This window comes from Podarcis pityusensis (genome assembly GCF_964106645.2).
Source record: "Podarcis pityusensis genome assembly, chromosome: 13".
Classification (NCBI taxonomy): domain Eukaryota; kingdom Metazoa; phylum Chordata; class Lepidosauria; order Squamata; family Lacertidae; genus Podarcis; species Podarcis pityusensis.
The window spans coordinates 21,149,403-21,173,199 of record NC_138038.1 but is presented as its reverse complement, the minus strand read 5'-3'; the positions used below and the strand labels follow the sequence as shown (position 1 = coordinate 21,173,199).

The following is a 23,797-nucleotide window of genomic DNA, read 5'->3' as shown; positions in this document are numbered from 1 at the left end:
GAGTCTGCCATCTTATGTGGAAGAGGAGGTTATGCACACGCATTAAAATTAAGTTCACAGTGAGCATGGCGGATTGGGCCATCGGTATCAACCCCATCGAGATATATGTTCTGATAGTACAATAAAGCAGTAACGTAACACACGATTTGAGTAATGGATAGCAAGTGGCCTAAGGGAAGGTTCCTGGAGTATTTTAACCTTCATGTGGAAATTACTTCCTGCGCACTGCTCAAAGCAAGACCCAGCAGGAGCTTCTCCTGCACACGCTCCACTGAAATGAATACGACCTCCATTGCAATGGAGCGTTTGCAGGAGAACATCCCGCTGGATTCTGCCCCAAGGTACAAACCGTGTTAAGACCGTATTAGGGACAGGAGTAGGGATTTTAAAAGAGAAAATTACTGTTTTCTTTGCATGGTCTCTAATCCGTCTCCAAACACACACACACACACACACGCAAAATTTGTAACTTAGAACTGGAATGCTATTTCGTCCTAAACAGTATTTTCGATACTTTGTATGAGAAAGAAAATGAAAATTAATACAAGAGCTATGGAGCACAAAAGAAGTCATTTGTCTTCTTGATTATCTATTTGCTTGTCAGAGTTTGAGCTATTGCAGCGGCTGGCTCCTTTGTAATATAAAAATACACAGAAAACCTGCAAACACCGAGAAACATCTGTGCAAAAATTATGGTCATTAAATGTATTAAATACCTTGAAGAAGGTAGCTTTTCTCGGGACGGGGGGAGAAAATAAAAGACAGAGAAGAAACATCTCTTGGAAAACACACTGCTGCTTTATAGTCTCAATATCCAGGTAGAAATTTAACGATCAGACTACTATTTTAGTTTGAACCAGTTTGGAAAGCAAAATGTAACCACATTAATGCATGCTTAGAGGAAATAAATCACCTCATATAAGGCTTAGCTGTAGTTAAGGAGGATATACCCTATGGTCAAACATCTTTTGTTTCCATTAGGGAAGTGCAGGCTTGGAAACTGACAACAATAAAAACCTGGTCGAATAGAAAAGGGGTCTGCAAAAGTATCAGAACAAAGGAATAATGTCGCGACTATTTCAGATACCCTGAAAGACACGGACAACCGTATTCACCATAAATGCTTTATTTCGGGGTTGTTGTTGTTTTTCCACCGTGGCTGCTGCTATATACATGTTCTTATGGGTATCACACAAAACAACAAGAGGTAATTATACAGAACGAAAGGAGGGGAGTGTTATATTCCCCCCCTCCCTCAAGTTCTCTGGAATCACACCATTTCGGAATGTCATATACAGTATAGGAGAGAGAAGGGTGAGAGAAGAGAATGAGGGGGGACAAGAGAGAGAGAGAGATGGAAAGGGGGGGGGGAGAGAGAAAGCGAGAGCAGAGAATACCCATATTCCTTTCCTCACGCCTTACTTCTCTAGGGAATTTCCTGAAAATTCATCTTTATCTTCACATTCATTTCAAAAACTGAAGCGAAGGCAGCGAAGGCGCATCCTTATTTACAAAGCAGCCCCCCGCCCCACCCGTTCCATTTTCATGGCTGCTGGAACCCAGATGGCCTTATGCTATAATCAACTTTATAGACTGAAATGCACTGCCCTTCTCCGCTTTCCAGGTCTTCCAGGTTAGATAATTAACCTGAAGTACTTCCCTGCCACCTTTAAATTATATTGCTTCTTCCTCTTTTTTTTATTTTGTGTCCTTCCCCGATTCTCACCCCCTCCCCGCCGCCGCTTGATGCCCTTCCTTACTTGGAATATTACAATATTTATCATCCAGTAAAGTCCTTAGAGGGCTGTGAGAATTCTTTCCCCCCCTTTCCAATCCCTCTCCTATCTAGAGCTGTGTTTAGCAGATGCCAACAACACTTTTCTGTCGCCTTGTGGGTAAATGGCTGGGTTTAAACTGGGGTTTCTGGCTAGTGGGGTGAGTAGGGTGGAAGAAGCGGGTGTTCGAAAGGAGAGAGAGAGAGAGAGAGAGAGAGAGAGAGAGAGAGAGAGAGAGAGAGAGAGTCCTGTTCTCCTTAGGTGAAACCGGGCCTCATTTATTAAAGACGACTCTAGCTGTCGCGCTAATGGTTGGCATAAGGTCCTTCGTTTGTACGCGAGAGTAAACATGACAAATGGGCCCGAGTTTGGCTTGATTAAGGATGAAAAAGGGATCCATCTTAGCCAAATCTGAAAACCCCATCTCCTATAGAACAGAGGAGCTACCCCCCCCCAACACGGCAACCCTGCTTTCCGGCCAAAGAACTAACCCCCCCTCCCCCGCAAAAAAACCCCAACCCACTCATCCTTCTTTGTTTCTTCTCCCCTCGTATAAATAGTGGTCCCAGTTCACCCACCCACTAGTCCCCTCCCCCCATACGCCCCCATGTTTCTCCCTCAGGAACAGGAAAACTACCAGGCCTCCCTCCCTTTCACACATCAGTTCTTAAACACACAGATCTGCACACACACACACGTACGCACGCACACACACTCGCGGGCCGCCACGCTCAAAGGCCAGTTATAGGGTGGTGGTGGTCGGGGTGGCGCTGGGGTTTGGGGTTGGTCCATTGGTTCGGTCCTGGGCACCTCCTCCCGCGCCTTGCGCCGAGAGGCTGGCTGCAGAATTGGAACGGATCTTAGTATTGGGCAACTTGTGGTCTTTTTTCCATTTCATCCTCCTGTTTTGAAACCATATCTTGATCTGGCGCTCGGACAGGCAAAGCGAGTGGGCGATTTCCACCCTCCGCCTCCGGGTGAGGTAGCGGTTGTAGTGGAATTCCTTCTCCAGCTCCAAGACTTGCTGCCTGGTATATGCTGTTCTGGAACGCTTCGGCTCCCCTCCCGCGTAGTTGGGGTTGACTGAATGTAGAAACACAAAAGGAGGAGTGGGGCAGGGGAGAGAGAAAGAGAGCAGGAACAAGGAGGGGAGCAGGGTTGGGGGGGGAGAGGAGATGGTGGGGAGCGTTACTCTTCTTCTGCCCCTTTAAAACGAAACAGAAACCACGACCTTCTCTTGGAAAAAAAGGCTCCTGGAAGACGCCACAACCCTTTACAAAACAAGTCCCCCAAACCACACCCCTCCCCCAGCGACGCTCTAAGAGCCTGGATATTTACCTCCTACTCGGAAAGGAGACCCGTGGGAAGGAAGTCCCACGGAGCTTAACCGTGTTTGCTCCCATCTAAACGATCATAGGAATGAGTCCCATCAAACTCAGTGGGACTGTAAGTCTCTAATATCTATCCACACAGGAGGGGAGCTCAGCGGGGCTTACCTCTGGGTAAAGAGGCATAGGATTGGACTGCCCGAATGCCAGCCATTCCTGTGGGTGTATCCAGAGTTTACTTTTAGAACTTTGAGGGTTACACAAGGTTGATTCTGATCGCTTGAACGAGTGTCTCCCTGTCTGACCTTTCCTCTCACCCAGTGTCTCCCAATGCACCCCATTCACTGCCTAAATCTTCGCGTCTACCTTCCTGCTTCGTTGCATCTATGTTAAGCCTTACACAGCTCTTTTAAAAAAACACAAAGCAACCACTAATCTATTTAAAGCCAGGCTGTTCTCCTGGTCCAGAGGTCGCCTAAGTCCTCCAAGCTTTCAAACAGCTGCGCTTAAACGGCAGTGTAGAGTAATCCCATTGGAATCATTCTGATTACTCCAGAGGATAGATCACAGTGTTAAGTGAGAAAGGACGAGAGTGATAGCGAGACGAGGAGTGGGTTGCATTCAGTTATGAACCCTAGCATCACGTAACAGCCCTGCACTCCGTTTTACAGCCTCTAAGTGTTACTAGCCTTTGGGTAACTAAATGTGAAGAGACGGAAGGAAGGCCGAATGCATATATGCGTATCAGAACCCTAATAATGCATTAGTCTTGAGTGCGAAATAGATCTACAACTTGCTCTGCAGTTCCGTTCAGCCTTAATGCTTGGGTTGAACTAAATACAGTCAAATCGCTGTCGCTAAATAGGCATAAATTCAAATACACCGACTCAAGCGTCTTGAGGATCGAGCTAGCGAGCTGCCTAAGGCTCCTGCACGTGTACGAAGGAGTTGCCTGTGCACCTCAAAGTTCTATAAAGTTTGCCCCACATGTAAGACAAACAAACCCCTCGATCGTAAGACAAGCAACCTTCTTTTCCCCCTCTGGGAAGTCATTCCCATTGAAACCCACGAGACATCCTTCTCTGAAACGTTGCTCTGAAGGGACCATCTTAAAACAAACACCGCCCCGCAACCCCCAGCCTTGGAGAAAGGCAAAGTAGAAGTTTGCTGAAACTCTCTACTTCAATACAATTTAAGCCGACAATGAAAATAAAAGACCCCGTACCTCCTTCAAACTTTTCCTGGGGAACGTTCTCCAGTGGAAGGAAAGGAAGAAAAGAATAAAGGACGGGATGGGGGGGTGGGGAGGAAGGAAGGGAAAGAAAGAAACTGGAGGAGGATGTTAACAGGGACTTCAAAGGCAGTTGGCCAAGAAGAGCAATAAAAATTTATGGAGGATGTAATTATAGCGCTCTGCAAACAGGGAGACCATAAATCTCCAAGGGGAATGGTTCTTTTACAACGGGGGCAATAAGCTTTTCTCTCTCTCTCTCTCTCTCTCTCTTCTTCTTCTTCCCAACAAGACTTTGAGGTGCAGGTTAGTATAAAGCGAACGGCACTTTAAGGTTCACTTACCCGTGCTAACATGAACCTTCTTCATCCAAGGATAAACTACCGGTTCTTTGCAAGAGGACGGGCTTTGGTTGAGAGAGTTTTGGCTACAGGAAGGCGGTGGGCTTGGCGTGATGGATTCGCAAGTGTGGTTTGATTCGGAGAGATGGTTTTGAAGTCCAGCTGGAGCATGGACACGCTGGCTCCTGGGAGACAGGACCGATGCCGGGTGCCCAGAGCCCTGACATGGAGGATAGGATGGTTGGTTACAGGCGGACCGCGCTGGGTACAACGCCTCGGGTTGAAAAGAGTTCTCCTCTCGCCTCTGGCCGCCGAAATATTCCGGAGAATGACTGGGAAGGTAATCGTGCTGGGAATATTCTTCGCATGGTGGGAATTTGGGGTCCACATAGTTGGAGTTGATCAAGAACGAACTCATGGCCATTAATTTTGGAATTGCAAAAGGGCGCGCGCGCGCCGGCACGCACACTCCCGCTCACTCACACACACGCACACCCCAAAAAATATACTAAAATTTATTCCTATTTCTTTCGGGGCCCCCTCCCCTTCCCCCTTCTCCCTTCCTTCCCCTCCCCTTCTCACTCGTTTTCCTGTTTCGAAGAGCCCTCCTACTTTTGCCGTCAACTGAACAAAGTTAGATGTCCATGTGACCCCAGGAACCAATGGAGAGGTTTGCCTGGGATTCCCGGATAAGGAAATAATCAAGAAGGGGGGAAGGAGGGGGGAGGACGCTTTTAGCCTTTCCGTTGCCAGCACATAGTCAACTTGGAAGCAGGTTGTTTTAAAGTAAATTGGACTTAACTTTACATATAAATGCACTCAGGAACCTAGGTGGGACTCCGCATTGCGGAACAGTTATCCTTATTTACTTTTTAAATATCAGGATTTACATAAGTTCATATCCGGAAGAAATCTATCATCCCATAGCCAAGAAGGCACCACAAAATCCAAGTGCCCCCACCCGGTGCATTGACTGAATTAAAATCACTGTCGACTCTGGCGAGCGTGCATGTGAGAGTGTACACACACGGTTCCCCATGGCAGAGTTTGCCTCGAAGTAAAAAAGCAAAATAACAACACATGCAGTCTGAACAAATAGGAGACGCGGAGGAAAGGAAACATTCTCCTCGGTTTATGATGCATTAATCTTCTAGCTCCTGCCTAAATTTTGGTGATAGAGCCCGGCCGGTGGCAAAGATAGATAGAGCTCGTTTGAGATCGATAGAAACGCCATTAACTAATTCGGGTTACCCATCCCTTTAAAAGACAGGTTCTGGTTTAGACTGGTTCTCCCCCCACCCCGGTCAGGAGGAGAAAATACATTTTTAAAAGCGTGGAGACAGAGGAGCAGGAAGAGTTAGGGTTAGTCTACAATACGATGGATAAAACAAAATCCAGTTGCATAAATAGCTTTTTAAAGTAGTATTGCAGTAAGGGAACATACCCTGCATATTCCTATCTATCTCCTAAATGTCCGTTTTCATTAAGACGCAATGTATCCACCCCTTTTGGAAGCCCTCGGGGCAGGGACCTGTCTCTTCTGAGTGCTGAGTGGCGCCTGCGCACAGATGGCACCAAACAGGTAATCTTTAGAGACCTGTTTTCTCTCAGCCCTATTTACAGAAAGGCATGGTTCTAGAACAATTTCTGCAAGCATATTGAGCACAGAAGGGAAGAACTGTTCTGTTTCTCCCTGTGAATTTCCTGTTTCGCAGAAGATACCCGATAATTTGAATCAACCTGTCTGGATGCTTAAAAGATGGGGGCGGGGCGGGGGGACCCACTGGCATTAAAACAACACACCACCAACACGGAATAGTCCTTGAAGGGAAAGTCTTTTAACGATTTGCTTCGTCCTTTTTTCCTCCCTTTCTTTTCCTCCTTCTTCGTCTTGAGGGATGCGTTCCGTAGCGTTTGTGTCAACTACATATTCCCCTAGATGCGAATTTGTGACGCAGCTTCTTTTACACAAATTCGGATCTACAGGGTACATACAGAAGACAGAGAGAGATATTCTCCTTTGAGTTTGGCTAGAAGTCTTCCGCTTTGGCTTACAGCGAAGAGGAAAAGTGGGCGAAATAAAATAAAATAAAATAAAAAACAAATAATCCGTTTTTCAGGAGGAAGGTATGTCTGGAAATATTTGCTTGCAACACGCGTCGCAAAATCGAGTGGTTGTTAGCCCAACTCTGTCGCGTAATCCACTGTTGCTTCTTCCTCCGCAGAAGGAATACTGTTGCAGAAAGGTAGTCCAGAAAAGTTGGGAGGGAAGGAAGGAAAGAAGGAAAGTCTGTTGGAGGATCTAAGCAGAAACAAAGTCACTCCCAATCCACTTCAGTGAGATTTATCGTTTAATTAGAACTAAAACGACCCTGTTCGCGCGATTTCGTTGTAATAAGGAATAACATTAGGCTTATTCCGATAATTTGGTTGTCTAACACACATTTACCCAGGGGTAAGTCCCACTGAACGCAATGGGGCTTAACTCTGAGTAGGCACGTATATGATTTTATTGGAGGGAGGGAGATCTTAAAAAAAATACAAATATAAACAGGAAAACAGGGTGTGGCTCTCCCCCAACACACATAGGGCAATTCCATCCCTTTTCACCCTAGGGAAGAGGAATGGGGGAGGATCAAAGGAATTTCATTTCCGAAAAAAGGGGGATATAAAGCAATAAAATATGCAGTTTGTGTAAGTAATGAACCTTTTGCGGCAGGAAGTCGGGAGCAGCGCGGTTCTATGTAGATAGCTGTTAAGGCTGCTGGTCTGGAAAAATGAGACGCGTTGGAATTCGTGTTGCGGTTTTTTAAAAAATTAAAGAAAGGAAGCGGTCCCAATATTATCTTAGTGTAGGAATAGGGAATCCTTCGGGTTACACATAATTCTTCGTCAGGTAGAACAGTGTCAGCAGTTGACACTGGACTACCTATGAGGTGTCTTCACGCTGGATGAAACTGTATCAGAGCAGAGCAATAGATTATGGCCCTATTAGTGAGGACACTTCGTTTCTCCTATGTCTCGAATATACTACCATAGGCAAGAGGTTATTGGTATTACTGTTTTAAACCGTTTAGCCGGGGAGCAAAGGAGGAAGAAACGCACGTGTTTCGAGACCAGCCTCCCACATGAGTCAAAAAATAGTTTGGAAAAAGTCAAAGCAGCAACTCAGACATTCTTCTTGTTGGCCCCCTTCCTCCCCCAAACAACCAAACCCGTGGCACGAAGGCTGCGTTAATTCATGTCTCTACACCCGCTGCCTACAACAACAGATGCTGGTTAGATAACAGACAAGGCGTTTGTGTTTTAATTCATAATGCCATATTAAGCCTATACCCCCGAGAGTCCATGCCACTGGAATCCAAATCTCCAACTTCCAGGTAATGGTCCGTGCGAGCACACCCTCCAGCACCGAAGGCATCAGTTTTCCAACACGGGCATCCCGAACCTGAACGTATTTACATGGAAGTAAGAGCTGCTGGTTTCAATAGGGCTTGCTTTCAAGTCAGTAACGAGGTTCCCGGGATTCAACCACCCCCACCTCCCATGCATTTCACCAGGTCACCGTTTAATTCAACTAATATGTCGCAACTTATTTGTAAAGTGCGCCACCCCGGTCGGGCGAGGGGAACCCATAACTGCCCCGGTTGTTTAAGTGGGGCTAATATATTGTCGGGCGACAACACAGAAAATTCGGGATCGCAGCTTCAGATTTGTCTACTAAGAACAGAGACAAGTCCGACTTGAAAGCACACCATACTCGGAATAATTTGTTTCAGTGGGAATCATTACCTAATTTAGGACTAAGGGCACTTTTCCAGAGTTGCAGGCCAACTCCAGTGCGCTGAGAGAAAGAGAAAGAACTTTCCTTCCACGAAGCCTACCAGACACAAAGGTATACCAGTTATACACCTTTGAGACATCCGCTCTCCTCTTTCTCCTGACCTTGATCGCTTCCATTTTTCATTTCCCCCGCCCTCTCCTGTTTCATTTGTATTCCATCCAGTCTTGTCTCAAGACATGGGTTTTTCGGGAAAACGAATAGCTAGGCCTACTCTTTTATTTATATATATAATTTTTTTTATTTAAAGCGCCACCGCCACTTTTTTAGAATGCCTTGCGCAAATAGACAAAGGGGGGTTTCATCCTAGTATCACCAGCACCCCTAGCGTCTAGCAGAAATGTTCGATTCTTTCCACCCTCTCCAAAAGCCCCCCCCCCCCGCGCACCACGCACACACAGAGGCATGGACAACAGCCTGCTGTCCCCAAATCAAAAGATACACCTCCCCCCCCCCCCGACCCTCCCAACCATCCGTGTTTTGTTTTGGTCACTCTCGATTGCTCTAATAAAAACGTCTCAACTTTTCGGAAGTTTGCAAAGACAGATTTAGCTCAGGCGTTCTCTGCATTTCAAAGAGGCAAGTTAATGAAGCCCTAAAACGACAGAGTTTCCAAGCAGATGGGACCCACAATACATTGTTTGCATACTACAATAAAGTTCAAACAGATAGGAAAGGACGACTGGGCAATTGCTTGCCACAGAGGGTGCACACCTTTCGGACACTACTCGGGTGTCCCAGTAATGTGTGTGTCCCGTTCCCCCCATGCCCGCACAACATCAAACTCAAAGCACCTGCCAATATATGCAAATATTATTTTACTACTAATAACTGTTATCTTCTGGCTACCTTGGGTATGATCACCGCGTGAATCCGGTTCCTCGCAATGAGGGGGGGGGGCTTGTGCAGGAGAACTTCCCTCTCCCCTCTCTATTACTTTCAGGACCCCCATCTAGGTAACTGCTGAGCCTGCCTCAGCGTTCAAGGCTGCTTTTCTGCACGTCGACCTAGCAGATCAGCTCCAGTTTACTACGGATAGACTTACTTCCGAGGAAATGCGTTAGGGATCGAGCCTCTTTTTTTTGCAATCACATCACCCTTCTCTGGATTGAGAGCATAAAAAGCCTGGAGGTCTTCTCCTTCAACTCTTATACCTCCCCTCCCCACACACTTTCCCCAAGGTACAAAAACTGAAGCGTTTACAACCCCCCTCCCCTTGTTCGCGCAGTTAAAAATAATCATCCCGTGCAAGACAGGATACAAAACGCAGCAGCCTTTCCCAAGCGGTCCAGCCACAACCACAATAAAAAGAACCCGAAACACCAACCGGAAAACTGGATCCTTCCGTCGTATCTCTCCTTCCTCCATGTCAAAGATTATTTTTTTTCCACGATAGGAAATCTCTTCCTTTTCCTTTCCTCCCCCTCCCACTGCGATTGCCTTTTAAAGCCTAAGGAATAGCTGGCTACCAGCTTGCAGGGAGCCGTAGGCCTAACTGAGCGTTTTCGGTTCGGATACCCGCAAGTTTTCGTATTAATCTCCATACTTTGTCAGTCTTTGTTAAACAGCTAGGCGTGTCCCCAGCGCCTCCAACATTTTAATATTTGTTAGACGCGCTGACCTGAGTTTCACCCCACTCCGGGGCTCTCCCTCTTGCATTTTCTATAATACGCTTGCATAGTTCTCTCGGTCATATTGAATTTTACCCAGGTCATTACTTTGGAGGGGTGGGGGAAATGCCACGGCAAGGAATTTTAATGCAGGCTTTCCTCTCTGTAGCGCCTGCGACTTTTTTCAGTCTCTTTGTAAGTTGCTCTTTGGCCAGTAGATGCTTATGCAAAAGAGAAATGTGCGAGGACATATGCGCGCGCGTGTGCAGATAGATAGATGAATTTACGAATATGTGCACGTCACTTGAGCCTGTTTATGCGTGCATCTAGATATGCATTAAATAAACACATGCATAAATTATTGTTCAGCTGATGTGCCCCCCCCTTTTTTTGGCTTCGGGACCAAAACTTTTTTCCTTCCAAATTCAAACTTAAACACACTTTCCTCACACATTCATAGGATCTATTCCCTCCCACCGGAAAAAAAGAAAAGAAACAACGACCACTGAATAAAACACAATACGGAGAAATGATACGGGGATTCAAAGGGGGAGGGAGGGAAAAAAGTACATGTTCCGAAATCTCTGTGCCTTTTCCCATCACGAGCAAAACTGCGGCTGAATGTCACCTACGCTTATGTCATATATTCCCCCTCCCTTCTCCCAGTTAAAGTAATTCCGGAAGGAAATCTGTTGGGAAGAAACTCTACCTTTGAAGCCACCAGAGGTGTTACCCTAACTCATCAAAGGTCTAGCTTCAAGAATGTAATGGATTGTGAAGGCTTGAGCTTTCCAGGCCCGTAGCTGCCTATTGTTCGATGTATGTATTGTTCACCATCTATTCTACAGGTACACACACACACACACACACACACGGTGTGCTGTAGAGCAGGTTACCTGCTGCACTTGACAGAGGCATGGCATGAGAAGTCTATCGAAAAGTCAATTGGCATTAAATTATTTCTATTAATAACTCATTACATGGATTGTCTTGGGTGGGGGGCGGACTCGTAGAAATAACCTCTCGCTCTCATTTTCGCCACCAACGGGTTTTAAAGCTCGTCCAATAGCAGCTTATCCCCTTGTTCTCTCGGATTCTTTATCCCTAACGGCTCTTCCTATAGAGGGCTAGGCTATGGTGGCAAATTGACTCTTAAACGGTAAGATACACGGGGATCTGTACTGGGAGCAAAGGAAGCGTGTGCTTGTGTGAGCCATGAAAATTCATACCGAGATGATTTTAACCTTCTGAAAACAAACGGAGTTGTTACCCACTCACATTCTCCCTCCCTTATTATTGCACAAACCTGGAGCGGTGATGACTGCGCTTCAGAGATAACTGTAGTAATTAGAGAAGCCTAGAGATGGATCGCCCAAGTTACGCTTAAAATGTAGCCCGTTTATAGTGATCTTTCATAAATACCAAGCAAAAAAAGCCTCAAGAGTTCGTTACAATTAACCTGTGTTGCTTTATGGGAGAGTACGCACGCAAATACACACCTTGAAATGCTAATATTATAATTTTTTGCTTTTGCATTTCAACCAATTTGGGATTAGATATCCGAATGGAGATATATGGAAACCAACCATTTCTATGCGACGCACCTCTCAAGAAATGCATTTTGGATGTAGAAATACCCTCTTGCTTAGGATCGGGTGTGCCTTTAAACACACGAACTACAACCCCCTTAAACCTCTTACTCCAAATTAGGGACAACGCAATTTACAACTCAGTAACTCTGCTTAAACCTCCATCCTAACCACTTGGGTTTGGACTTAGTCCGAAGCTTACGCCCAAGCAACTAGGGTAAAACAGCAACTTGTCACCCCTGGTTCTAAATATTTACACTTAAAACAATAGGGTCTTCCTGACCTTTAACAGGACTTTATATCCCAGATCCTACAACATGCTTTATTGTAAACGAATTTCACTCTTTTCAGTGGGGCTTGCTTTTGATAGTCAACATGTTTAGGATCTGAGCACAAATAAATTAGCTGGTAGCCAACTACGTGGTTCTGATTCATGGAGGTTCTGCAGTGAATCGCTCCTTTCTACCTACATCGTGCAACAAGGCGGGGGGAACTGTTCCTCATATAGAATTTACTGACGCTAAATTCAATTTAATCCGCTAAATGTTGAACAGGAGAGTTATAAGAAAGGAAGAACAGGAGCTCAGGTGCTTCTGCGGTCTGCGTGTGTGTGTGTGTGTACTTAGAATGGTTTCATAAATTTCCCTTCCAACTGTACCATTATCCTAACCGCTGAGATCAACCCCTTCATTCGAAATTAAAATGATTTATTTATTTATTTTACTGTCGACTTTAATCCGGCCTGGTTCGTTCTTTATTGTTGCCGAATATATTCTGCACCAGTAATTCGGATGAGGAATGATCCACAAACACACACGCATCAATTCAGAGGAGGTGCATGCCCTAACACTTTTGCAACAGAGTTTTAGAAATTAAATCTGTCAGCCAATCGAATATTCGATTCCTCTCAGCCGTTTGACTGAGCAATGTATTAATGAGCAGAAAACGGTTAATTACCACTGCATTGCTAAGCCTCTGTGAAGACACCGTTAAGACTCTTAACTTCAGTTATCTTCTTAATTTAAGAGGATCCTGAAGCAAGTGGACAATCCCTCCTAAATGTGAGATGATTTGCAATCGACTAAACAAAAGGCGCTTTTTATCAAAAGGAAAAGTAAACGTATTAAATGTTATTAATCAAATTCGGGAATATGGAATAGTCTCTCTTCGAATACTCTGACGTTGAAGGACAGTATATGATTATCTAAAGAAAATGAATATAATAAAGTGAAACAAACCCCAGATTCCAAATGCCTTGACAATAAGCAAGCTCAGAACCCATCAGTATTGTGGGAGATCCAAGGTTAAGATAGTATCCGACAATTTATTTTAAGACAGTGTTAGTACTGCTTTCCAGTTTTAAAAGGCAAAGTCTCTACAGCAATTAATTCCCTAAAAGACAAAGTCATAGTTATTAACCCATTAATCCCTGATAGTTAATCCGTAAAACTTTACAGAACACCCCAACAGGAAGTTGCATAGGAGAACTTCCGGGATGCTTCACATCCTATATTACTAGAGGATTAAGGCTGAAATTTATCCTTCGCAAGACCGAAATGAATGGGCGCTGAGCAAAACCGAGGTAGTTTTTTTAAAAAAATCAACAGGGTTTGTTTGCATATGGGAAATGGATGCTGGACTCTGCCCCAAATCCCCTACAGCTTGGAGCTTATGATAAAATCTTTTAGAAGCATTCTTTGACACATCCTATATTGTTTCCAATTCCTTTGTTTATTATTCATTTTAATGACGTGATACGTATTTTTATAGTTATTTGATTTCAGAAAAGCATACATCTTTACCCTGGGAACACCCGTCCAACTTTGGTTCAGTGATTATTTTCCCCATGGGGATGTGTGGAAGATTACAAAGATTATTTTAATTAAAATATTACGTTATAAATGTTCGCTGTGTAGCAAGGATTTATTATGCTTTAATAATAATAATAATAATAATAATAATAATAATAATAATAATCCACGTTATTGAATTAATATATTATAGCTCTTTAATTTATAGTATACATAGATGATTACAGCAGTTAAAGAGCTTGTACAGAAAAAGAAACTGTTCAAAAGAACAAACGTGTGTGTTCTAATTCTGCGCCGACTAGAAGGTTGTGATCCAGCAGAAAGCTCTTATGCGCAAACGCCATTGTGGTGAATGAATGAAGGCATTGCCCCGATCCTGCGTAGTTCCATTCACTCTAATGGCCCTTACCCAGGAAGAACTGCCTGCGGCACTGAGTCCAAACTGTTCAGTACAGTATTTAGTTAGAAAGAGAGATCGATCGATCCAAGGCACCCCCAATATCAAGCTCCAAATGCTACCACCTCATCATCCCAGCTAACCTGCCTGCCCCCAGCCTCCCAGCTCCACCTTGTCTCCCTTGCATAGACAACAGCTCTGTAACATTTTGAGTCGCCTCTCTCTACACTTCCTAACTCTTACCTCGCGATCGTATTCTCTCATCTCTAGCCAGTAAACAAGCAAGGTCTCTTCCCCTCCCCCCACGCTACACCATCATCCCCTCCCTCCCCTCCCCTCCCCCCTCCCTCTCCTCTTTAGCACTGACATCCAGTCTATCAGCCTCAAACACAAGACCCGGTCTCGCACCGCCTAAACTTTTGACCCTCGCCTTTTTGACCCCTCGGAGCTATAATGGCGTTCTATCCAATCTACCAACGACCATATTCACCTCTCCTAGTCTTCAGAACCTGCGCAGACTTTCTTTCTTTCTTTCTTTCTTTCTTTCTTTCTTTTTCCCCTCATTTTACTCAGCGTTTGCAACCCACCTCCAATCCCTATATCCACCCCCTCCTCCCAAACCACACTTTAAAAGCGTGCTGCGTGCTGGGGGGTGGGGAGGGGACGCGAAGAAAAGGACAGCTGGGCTCGACGCCTTGAGAACCAGTCTTTCTTTTATTTGCCAACTTGAGGGTTACCCGCTGCAATAGTTGAGCCCCCTGTTTTCGCCGTTTTAGTGCTGCACGGTTGCAGAAGGTGGCTTGCGGCTCCCCCCACCCCGCAGTGGGGAGGGCGGGGCTCGCCGTGCATTTGGGCGAAGCTTCCAGGGGGATAAATGAAGACTTCTTCAAAGAGCTCGCCAGAAAGGCTCAGGAAGTGACCCTGGATAGCTGCGGTGGATTGGTCTGAAGCGGGCTCTGCTGGTTATACCGAGTTGTTACAAGCTTTTGAGATTTCCGCCCCCCCCATTCCAATCTCGCTACCCCACCCCCCTCTTTCGCACACCGATATAATACTTCGCAGAGTTTATTTTAAGGGAAGTTTGCCTTTTTTTGTGCCTCCATCTGCGAAACAGCAGCAGGACCTTCATTAAACCGTGTTTTAATAAATCACAGAAGATCAGGTAGTGTTAGTTTGCACCCAAGTCAGGAACAGCAACAACCCGAAATAAAAAACTTGCGGAGCTGGGGCCCTTTAGAGTACAGAGCTGAACTGGCTTAGGTTGCAATCCTACGCACTCTTAGTTGAGAGGCATTTCACTTGGGCTTAGGTTCTGGGTGCAACCACGGAACATGCAAGAACCCCCTTCATGAGATGCAATATTTTGAGGTGTATTGAGCCACACTCAGTATAAACACTTAAATTACTCAAGTCCCCTGATTTTAGTGGGTCTACTCTGAGTATGGCAACCGTGGGGAAGCACCCAAGAGTTGCGCCCTTTTTGTAACGTAATTGCCTCCCCTGATCTAGCAAAGCAGAATGAACATTTCATTCTCAGTTGCACTGTTGTTGTTTTAAATAAAGCAGCCCAAGAGAGGAAAGACAGAATCATGGAAGGAAGATCTAAATTCCTTTAAGACACTCACCCCTCACACATATATATGGATGAATTTGGGGCTGTGAGACGAAGTGATATACTTGGGAAAGAGCATTAAAACTGTTCAGGAGCTGTTGATTTCTTATGAGACACAAATCAAAACTGTCATCTTCAAAGTTAACGTTTATTTCATGTGTGGATGGAACAGAGGGCTATGACCTTTGGATGAAGAATATGCACGTGCTGATCAATTACCCTGTTAACAGATGTTGGTACTATCATGTCATCTGATCAAACCTTCATCCCCCAGAAACCAAGTCGGCAACGTGTTTCTATAGGTCAAATGATTTATTAGGGAGTAATAAATATATAATCTCATATAAACGATACCTCAGTCTTACTTCTTTCTTTTGTCCGTCCATCTAAGCAAGCAACCAACCAACACATTTATAAAGCAACGCCAATGCAGTCAAAGCGGTTTACAATGGTGAGGAAAAATAGAGGAGGAGGGAAGAAGAAAACAAGCAAACTCAAGTACTAGTTGGTATCATCTCTACCACCTCTATTTGCTTGGGAATGGCTCCTATGAATATTTTGAAGCGTGTTTGAAGCAGTCAGGAAAGTGGTGATATTCGTTTCCTCTTCTAACAATACGTGTGGGGATAAAACAGCTATGAAAACTTGCTTCTCAATGTCACCTAGCAGGCTATATCTTCTCCCCTTAACACCCCCCCCCCGCAAAGTATTTTTCACTTCTCACCTTTTCAACAACATCCCAGGCTATCATCGTTGTTCTCCTTTCTACAGACTGGAGGGAGACTAACGCTGAGTGACAGCGGCTTGCCAGGGGCTGCCCAGAAAACAATGTTTGAGATTAGCTCCTGTCCAGGCCATGCCACCCCTCCTCTCGACTATGTTCTTGTCTGCATATACTTGGCCAAATCAGAATGGGTGCTCGTTCGTTTGTTCTTAATTGCAGTTGTGGCGTGGTTTTGTTTTTTGTTTTTTTGCTTCGTTTTAATTTCAACAAACCGAATGTGGTTCCGAATTGTGGAAATTTGGAAGGAGAGCTTACAGAAGGCGTGGAGGGTTGTGAAAGACCACTAAAACATGAGCCTTAAAGCGAGACTCTCCCCCAAGTACTTGAGGACGAGTCACCCATTGCATTTTGATTTGGGGCGGGCAGGCGGGGGTGGGGTGAGGGAGAAGAAGAGCTGGTTCTCCTATATAGATGCTGCTCTTTACCTCTCTGTCTGCTGACCTGGGAATGATCCCGAGTTCCTATGAATTATTGATGAGCTATAAGGACCGTTCCCCCCCTTCTTTCAGTATGCAAACCCCATTACACTGTTAAAATGGCGATTTAATCGTTTAGAATAGCTTTGCTTTGCTTCCTGCTCGCGCTCTCTCCCCCCTCCCCTCAAGACAACTCATTTGTGCCCCCTTTTCATTTAATTTTCTTAATTAAAATCCTTTCACAGATTTTAATCCCTCTCCTTTTCTCTTCTGGTAAAGGAGAGAGAGAGAGAGAGAGAGAGAGAGAGAGAGAAGGACCTTATAGTTAAAACAGCGAAACTGCTTTTTAAAACCAGTTGTTTTAAACAATCGTAAACCCGCCAGCTTCTATTATTTTTAAATCAAGAAGACTAGGGGCGGTATTTTTCTTTGGTGTTTTAATCCAGATTACAGTGCTTTTTAAAGGGGGTGGGGGGTGGAACAAACTCAAGACAATTCAGCAACCACTTTTGCACCATGAAATGATGCCTTGTTGGGCAAAGAGAGATATAATAATGAACATTATGTGGGTGGGTGGGAGTGTAGTAAGAGCGAGACAGGCAGAGACACCTATGGCATCCTACAGCCAAAGTTAAGATCACTATGCAGTGCGGTCTCATACATGACTCGCACTGTGTTCAGTGGGGCTTACTCACAGGTTGGTATTGATAGGATTACAGTTTAAGTCCCGTTGGTTTTATTGATGGAATGAAGCAGGTGCCTAAATCTCTCCCGTTGAACTAAATGGCATTTTAAAGTGCTCAGGTTGGTGGAATCGAGGTCCTGTTTTATTTTTGCTTCTAGTGCCTGTGGCCGGGTACTTAAAAAAAAAAAAAATACAAAAAAGTCCCCTCCTATATCCGAATTAAAACAGTTTTTAGCAACATAATATGGGCTTAAACTCCTCATTTCCGCCATTAGTACCTCTGGAAGATCCATTCTGTTATTTGACTTGGGTACAGGTAGAAGGCAGAAATCGGGAGCAAACATAAATTCTTATGCGATTATCTGCATCCTTTTCTCTGCCTCTTGCTTTTGGAAGAGTGCAGTCCTAGACACACATCCCTGAGAGTCCCATTGAACTCAACGGGAACTACTTCTGGATATGTATGGATAGGGCTGCACTGTAAGAGAAGAGAGACTGTCTCCACCATTGCTATACAGTTTACTAAAGGAAAGGAAAATAACACACACCCGCTATCAAAGCCCTTCTACATACTTTGCTACACATGCCATCAACTTGTAAGATGTGAGTTCAGGGCCCAATTTTGGATAGGAGGTGTATTCCCAGAAGCTGACAGGGGGGAAATAAACCACTTCACTTTGTTCTTAAATATCCATTTGCCTACGGCCCTGATAAACAAAAACCTTAGAGTTGGGTATCATCACAGGCATGTGGAAAAGCTTGCAAGTTAAATGTATATATTTAACCAAACATCTGTGCAAAAGCTTGGAATGCCAAAAATTCTGCATGGCATAAGTGCTTGAATCTGCTCTCCTACAACACATTACATGACAATTGCTTCAAAGTAGGGCTGAGGTGCCTGCAAGCCACAAAGCAAATATTTTAGAGACACTTCTCCACTCTATCCAGATGTAAAAGCTTTGTGGCCAGTTTAGTAAATCTATTTCTTTAGCTATCTATATAAATATCTCTGCAGGTTATGCTCATGCATAGTGAGTAGATGGCTATAAGGTCGTGTTTGAGTGTGTGTGTGTGTGTGTGTGTGTGTGTGTGTGTTGTGTGTGTGTGTGAAAGGGGTATTCATACAATGGTTTATACACACACATGCGCCTGCAATGAATAGGGTGGACTGGTTATCATGAGGCCAACAGAGTTCAAGGGGAGTTTATCCATTGACTTCAAAGAACATTGGATCTGACCTTTTGTGGTCAAGAAGTCAACTATTGTCGCCTGACAAACGTACTACTTAGAGAGGTGTATATTGGCTGGTCTGGAGCAGATTGTCTCCTCCTCCCCAACACCCCCCCCCTTCACAATTTGTGAGGATAGACTGGAAAGATTAATTGGGAAAGATTCGAACAGGATGCATAAGAGGCCCACTTCTGTTTTGGGAAGGTCTGGGATCTTTGGGGGAGGGGCAGGGAGGATGTGTATGTGTGTGCAGTTTATTATTTACAACTGCTAATTACAGTAGCAGACTACTACTACTACTCCTGAAATTCACCATCACTGTTACAATAACTTTACTAGCAGAGGTGTACAAAAAAGAAAAGAAAAGAAAAGAAAAGAAAAGAAAAGAAAAGAAAAGAAAAGAAAAGAAAAGAAAAGAAAAGCCACAGTCCTAAACTGTACCTAACCACCGGACACTGTACCTAACCAATATTATTGAAACCAATGTGTCTTAATTTTCACTTCCTCCTGTTTGGAATGGACGGTTTTCGACTCCTACTACTACCCACCCCTGAATCTTGTTCAGTAGTAGCAACTTCTCCACTGCGTGATATCATGAAAAGAGAAAAAAATTGCAGGGAGAAACATCAAAAGAGCAAAATATATAAAAATAAAATTCGGATTTGCATAATTCGTGAAGAGAAAATACTATTATTATTATTATTATTAATAATGCAAACTCCATTGTATAGAATTGTATAGAATATGATATTATCTACAAGATATGCTGTATATACGACTAGTGTTTCCTATTTACATTGTATATAATGAAATTTCACTACTGCAATTAATAATAATAATAATAAACCACGATAGGCAATTGGGGGTGAGTAGAATTTTCTGGTGAAACTCTCCTGTATCTGGGAAGAATTGCCTTCTTGTTTACTCTCCCATGAAGACTTTCTCAAGCCGTTGCAGGGAAAAGCAAACAAACTAAGAACAAGGAACAAGAATAGGAAGAAAAAGATAAGAGAGGAATTTCTACTTTTCCTTACTATAAACTCCCACTGGCCATAATAAACACTGGGGTTTGTGGAGAAAGGAAAGCAACTTTGGAAAACACACCAGGAGAAGAAAAGTGAGTTATAGAAGGGAACCTTTGACTTAACTCTGAATGCAGATGAACAGAGAATATGCACAGAAAGCCTAAAGAATTTTGCCTCCTCTGTTGGGACAGTTCTAGCTTGCGGAAAGGATTAAAGAGGGGCGCGGGGGAGGGAGGTCAGGATTAGGACTGCGGATCAGTGGCCAGGCTTAACAGATTCTGAGATGTTTCTACTTTCCCTTCTTTAGATGTTTTGGGCAGGACAGAAGCAAGGGAAACACCCACCGGTCACCTTTATGAAGGGGTGGCCTCCCTTGTGCCGTCTTTCTTTCGACGCACGGAATGCCCTTCCCATTAAAATGGAACCGGATGGAATCAGCCCAACAAACACAAGGAAAGGATCAAACGAGGTGCTAGGGATGGGACGCTGGACCTGGTTCTCTTGAGACACCGCAGGTATCATCCTGATAGGATGCCCTTCTTGCCTTGGCTGTGTGGGATAGCAGTCCTGCCGCGTAATCCTAGGCATGTTTCCTCGGAAGTATGGCACACTGAGTTGCAAAGAGCATACTCCCCCAACTTACCTAACCCCACTTACTTATTGAATTTGAGTGCAATAGGACTTTACTCAGGCATGGTTAAGACTGCAGTGTCAGCCTGCATAGGATCGCAAGCCTTCCTGCCACATATGCCGCAATACGCAAGTGAGAAATGTATGTATGTATGTAGGTGCATAGGCGTGGGAATTAATCGTACAGGCAGATGAATCACAAACATGCAAAGAGAGAAGTGTGGACTGGATAGGAAGAAAGGGAGGTTTATGGAATGGAGAAACTCACGGATGGATGGTGGAAATTTCCTTAGCAATAAGGTCCTCTGTTTTCCGACCCTGGAAACCAGAGATCTCCATTCTTCCCATCCATAGGTATTACTCCTTCACTCCGTGCCCATAGTCTAGATTGTTGCCCAGTGTCCCAGTGCCAATAAATTGGCCGGAATGGAAAGCAATGTCGTTCATATATGTGTATGAGCTCCCATACCAAACGTCGGCGTCCTTCCTGAGACCAGATACAGATTCGATGAGACCGTAGTATTTCATAGAACAGATAAGAGTGCATGACTGGCGCACAGCCTGCGAACTCTAACCTAAACGGGTAGCATTCTTTTCTCTCTCATTTTGTGGAGATGTATCTATCTGTTTTACAGGTGTGCATGCGTGTGTAAACTGGCTTGTGGCAGCCCCTAAAGTTTGAATCATTTATTTCGTGTTCAAGAGCACGATCCAGTCAAGGTTAAAGTTCCATTTAATTCAATGGAATATATTTAAGCAACTGCCTAACTCTTCAGTTGAATTATATGGAAGTAGGATGTGCTTAATGATAGGTGGGTCATAACTCCAAAGGGTTTTTTCAGAAGAAGAAAGGTGTACTGTATTATGTACTGAGAGACATTCGGAGTAAGCTTTTAGAGAATGTGGTCTTTCCCCATTCAAGCCAGCAAGCCACCATCAACAGGCACATGGCACAACTGCAGTCAAGTGTGTTCTCGGATCCTATTCTCAGAGAAGGGCACAGAGTCAATAGGGGACAGTCTTCAGAAACAGTAGGAAGGATGGTCTAAATGTGATAGGAAGGGAGAAGCAGCAAAAGTGGTCCCTTTTATCCTGCACCGAAAGACATGTGTCTACCAAATGTTACACAGCCCTAAAGATCCTAGCTTCAAGCAATGGAGGGGGGGAGGGAGGAAAGGGGGAGAATAACACTTGGAAAATATTCCTCAACCCACAAAGCCACCAGAGCTCATCCAGCAGGGTTACTTACTTAAAGTCTATTTCAATGAATATTGCTCTTGCCTAGGCCCCATTCATTTAAATGGAACTTGTGAGAGAGAATTCAGGTTGGAAAATGGTTCCTTCGCACCAGCTCATTTTTGAAAGCGAGTGGAGAAATATGCAAAAAAACCAACACCCCAAAACCCACAATGCCTGCAAATCAGTTAGAAACTGCTCTGCTTATGGAAAAGCAAGGCCTCTTTGAATCTCTGATTTACTAGTAATTTCCATTAAAATGAAGAGGAGCGAGGTAGAATAAAGAAGAAGGGCTGATAGCGAGGTTACAGCAGAGTCAACATCTCATTTCATCAGTCCGAATGAGTTTGTGGTTTGTTTTTAAACGCCAACACACAACTTACATTTCAGTTCTGTGCTAGTTTATTCGGAGGTAACCCCACAAAGCACAGTGGGATATACCCCAGATATAAGTGTGCATAGGTTTGCATAGGAGAAGACTGCATATACCATTGAAGTCTATGGAATGCAGCTGTCATTTTGAAGCCCTGGGGCTCCCTCTTATCTAAGATCCTATACAGCCCCTTATTCCTGAACGTAAGAAGCAAGCAAGCTTCACAACTCAAACAAGGTTTGTCCCACTCCCTCCCTGTGTTTTAAAATATTTTATTTGGCTGATCCAACAACAACAGTAAATAGAAGTTTCTAAAGCTCTTTGGCATAATCGCGTTAAAGTCCAGAGTCAAACAGCTTTAGGTCAAGTGCTGAATGTTTATGCTTAAAGCATCCTCAAGACAAGAGGATTTTTTACATTCATTGATCAGTATCTGGATTAGGCCCCGTCTGGAAAGCCTCTGCTACCTTTATGATGAACCTTTCCTATTTGGACGGAAGAAACGGGAAGTTTTAAACATTTATGGGGCATGGAGTAGTATCTCTCCCCTCCTCCAAAAAAACTCATTTCCCTTTTCCAAAGGCGTCTTGCTTCGGACAGAGAAGATTCCATAAGTGGGCGAGATGGAAACCTGCCCCATTTAACAAACCGCAGTCTCTTCCACCCTTATATCAGCCAAGCAACTAGCCTGGGCACATTGACTTGGAAGTAAGCCCCACTTGATTCACGGTGCTTACTTCCGGGGGGGAAATATGCATAGCAGAGAGTTGCACAAGACACGGGGACGCACTACATAGGACACTATCCACGGGAAAGTACATGCTCTTTGATCTTCATTTCCACCAGGCTTGCGCAGGAGAACTTCCCAGGCCATGGTTAGCAGCAACATGTGGAAAATTACAAGTATACCGAGGAAGCGAAGGAAGATACCTTGTAAAATGGGGTGTGGGGGTTGGGAGGCCAAAGGAAACGTCCCGAACGACAGAAATACTGAAGAATGGGGAGGGGGAGGTAAATTGTGAACGTCCAATGTTCTGAAGGTAAGTTATTCAGGAATACACACACACACACACACACACACACACGGTTAAAAAGCAATGTTGTCTCTCAAAGTCTACATTTTGCTTTCCCAGCGTGCGCACACACAGGACACACAGACACACGCAGACAGAACAGCCTCTGTTGAAAGCAAGCCGTCGAAATCAATCCTACTGATTCTGATAGGAATCACTTCTAAGTAAGTGTGCTTAAGACCTAGACATCAATACACGCCCAATACCTGAATACACCCGCAAAGTGCTTTACAAGAGCTACCAAGGACCTCAGCGAAGTTGTCATACATAATCCCCTCTCTCCCTCGAGCAAAATCCTTGGAGCACTCCGCAGTGACATCGCCATTCATCGAGATGGAACGCTTCATCTTATTTCCTCTTCTTCTGCTAACCATATGCCTATATATACACATACATACATACATACATACATACATAACGTGGGCCACTCCAAGGGAGTACTGGGGCCTTAAAATTCATTTAGCTAAGACTGTACAGAAGCAAGCTGGAAAGAGAGACGGAAATCCCCCCCCGCCCCCCCCGCCCAATCTCTAGCAATCTAGCCTTTTAAAAGTCATTTAACCAGATAGTATTTCAAGAGAAACTTACTTTAAGCTTAGCAGTTTCTAAGTCCTCTGGAGTAAACACTGAACCATCAGTGCTTCCTATTCCAGCAACGGAGAAGCCTTTATCTAGCCTGGAAAAGTGATCTCCCATTCCTGCCCCTCTCCAAGCCAAAGCAGGCAGTTAAAATGTCACTTAACATTCTGGAGAATGTGAAATATATTGTACATTGTCAACTCCCCAAAACCATAAAACTAACTTTATGGA

The 23,797-nt window shown here is 44.4% G+C and overlaps 2 protein-coding genes across 6 annotated transcripts in view; both read right to left on the bottom strand.

Annotated features, from left to right (window-relative positions):
- HOXB3 (homeobox B3) overlaps window positions 1-23,797 on the bottom strand; it is an 84,466-nt gene that overhangs the window by 39,807 nt on the left and 20,862 nt on the right. The window contains exon 1 of one of the 5 annotated variants that reach the window (XM_080979435.1): window positions 23,576-23,689. The exons of 3 other annotated variants lie outside the window; for them this stretch is intronic. The gene's annotated coding sequence lies outside the window, so the exon portion shown is untranslated. Of the gene's footprint in view, window positions 1-9,843; window positions 10,061-23,575; window positions 23,690-23,797 lie in introns of those variants that run through there. One more of the 5 variants, XM_080979434.1, reaches the window with a different exon arrangement.
- On the bottom strand, window positions 2,360-5,227 carry HOXB4 (homeobox B4). Its single transcript, XM_080979513.1, has 2 exons — window positions 4,679-5,227; window positions 2,360-2,858 (listed from the first exon to the last, which is right to left on the bottom strand). The coding sequence occupies exons 1-2, from the start codon at window positions 5,097-5,099 to the stop codon at window positions 2,518-2,520; spliced, it is 762 nt and encodes a 253-aa protein (XP_080835639.1). The 5' UTR covers window positions 5,100-5,227; the 3' UTR covers window positions 2,360-2,517.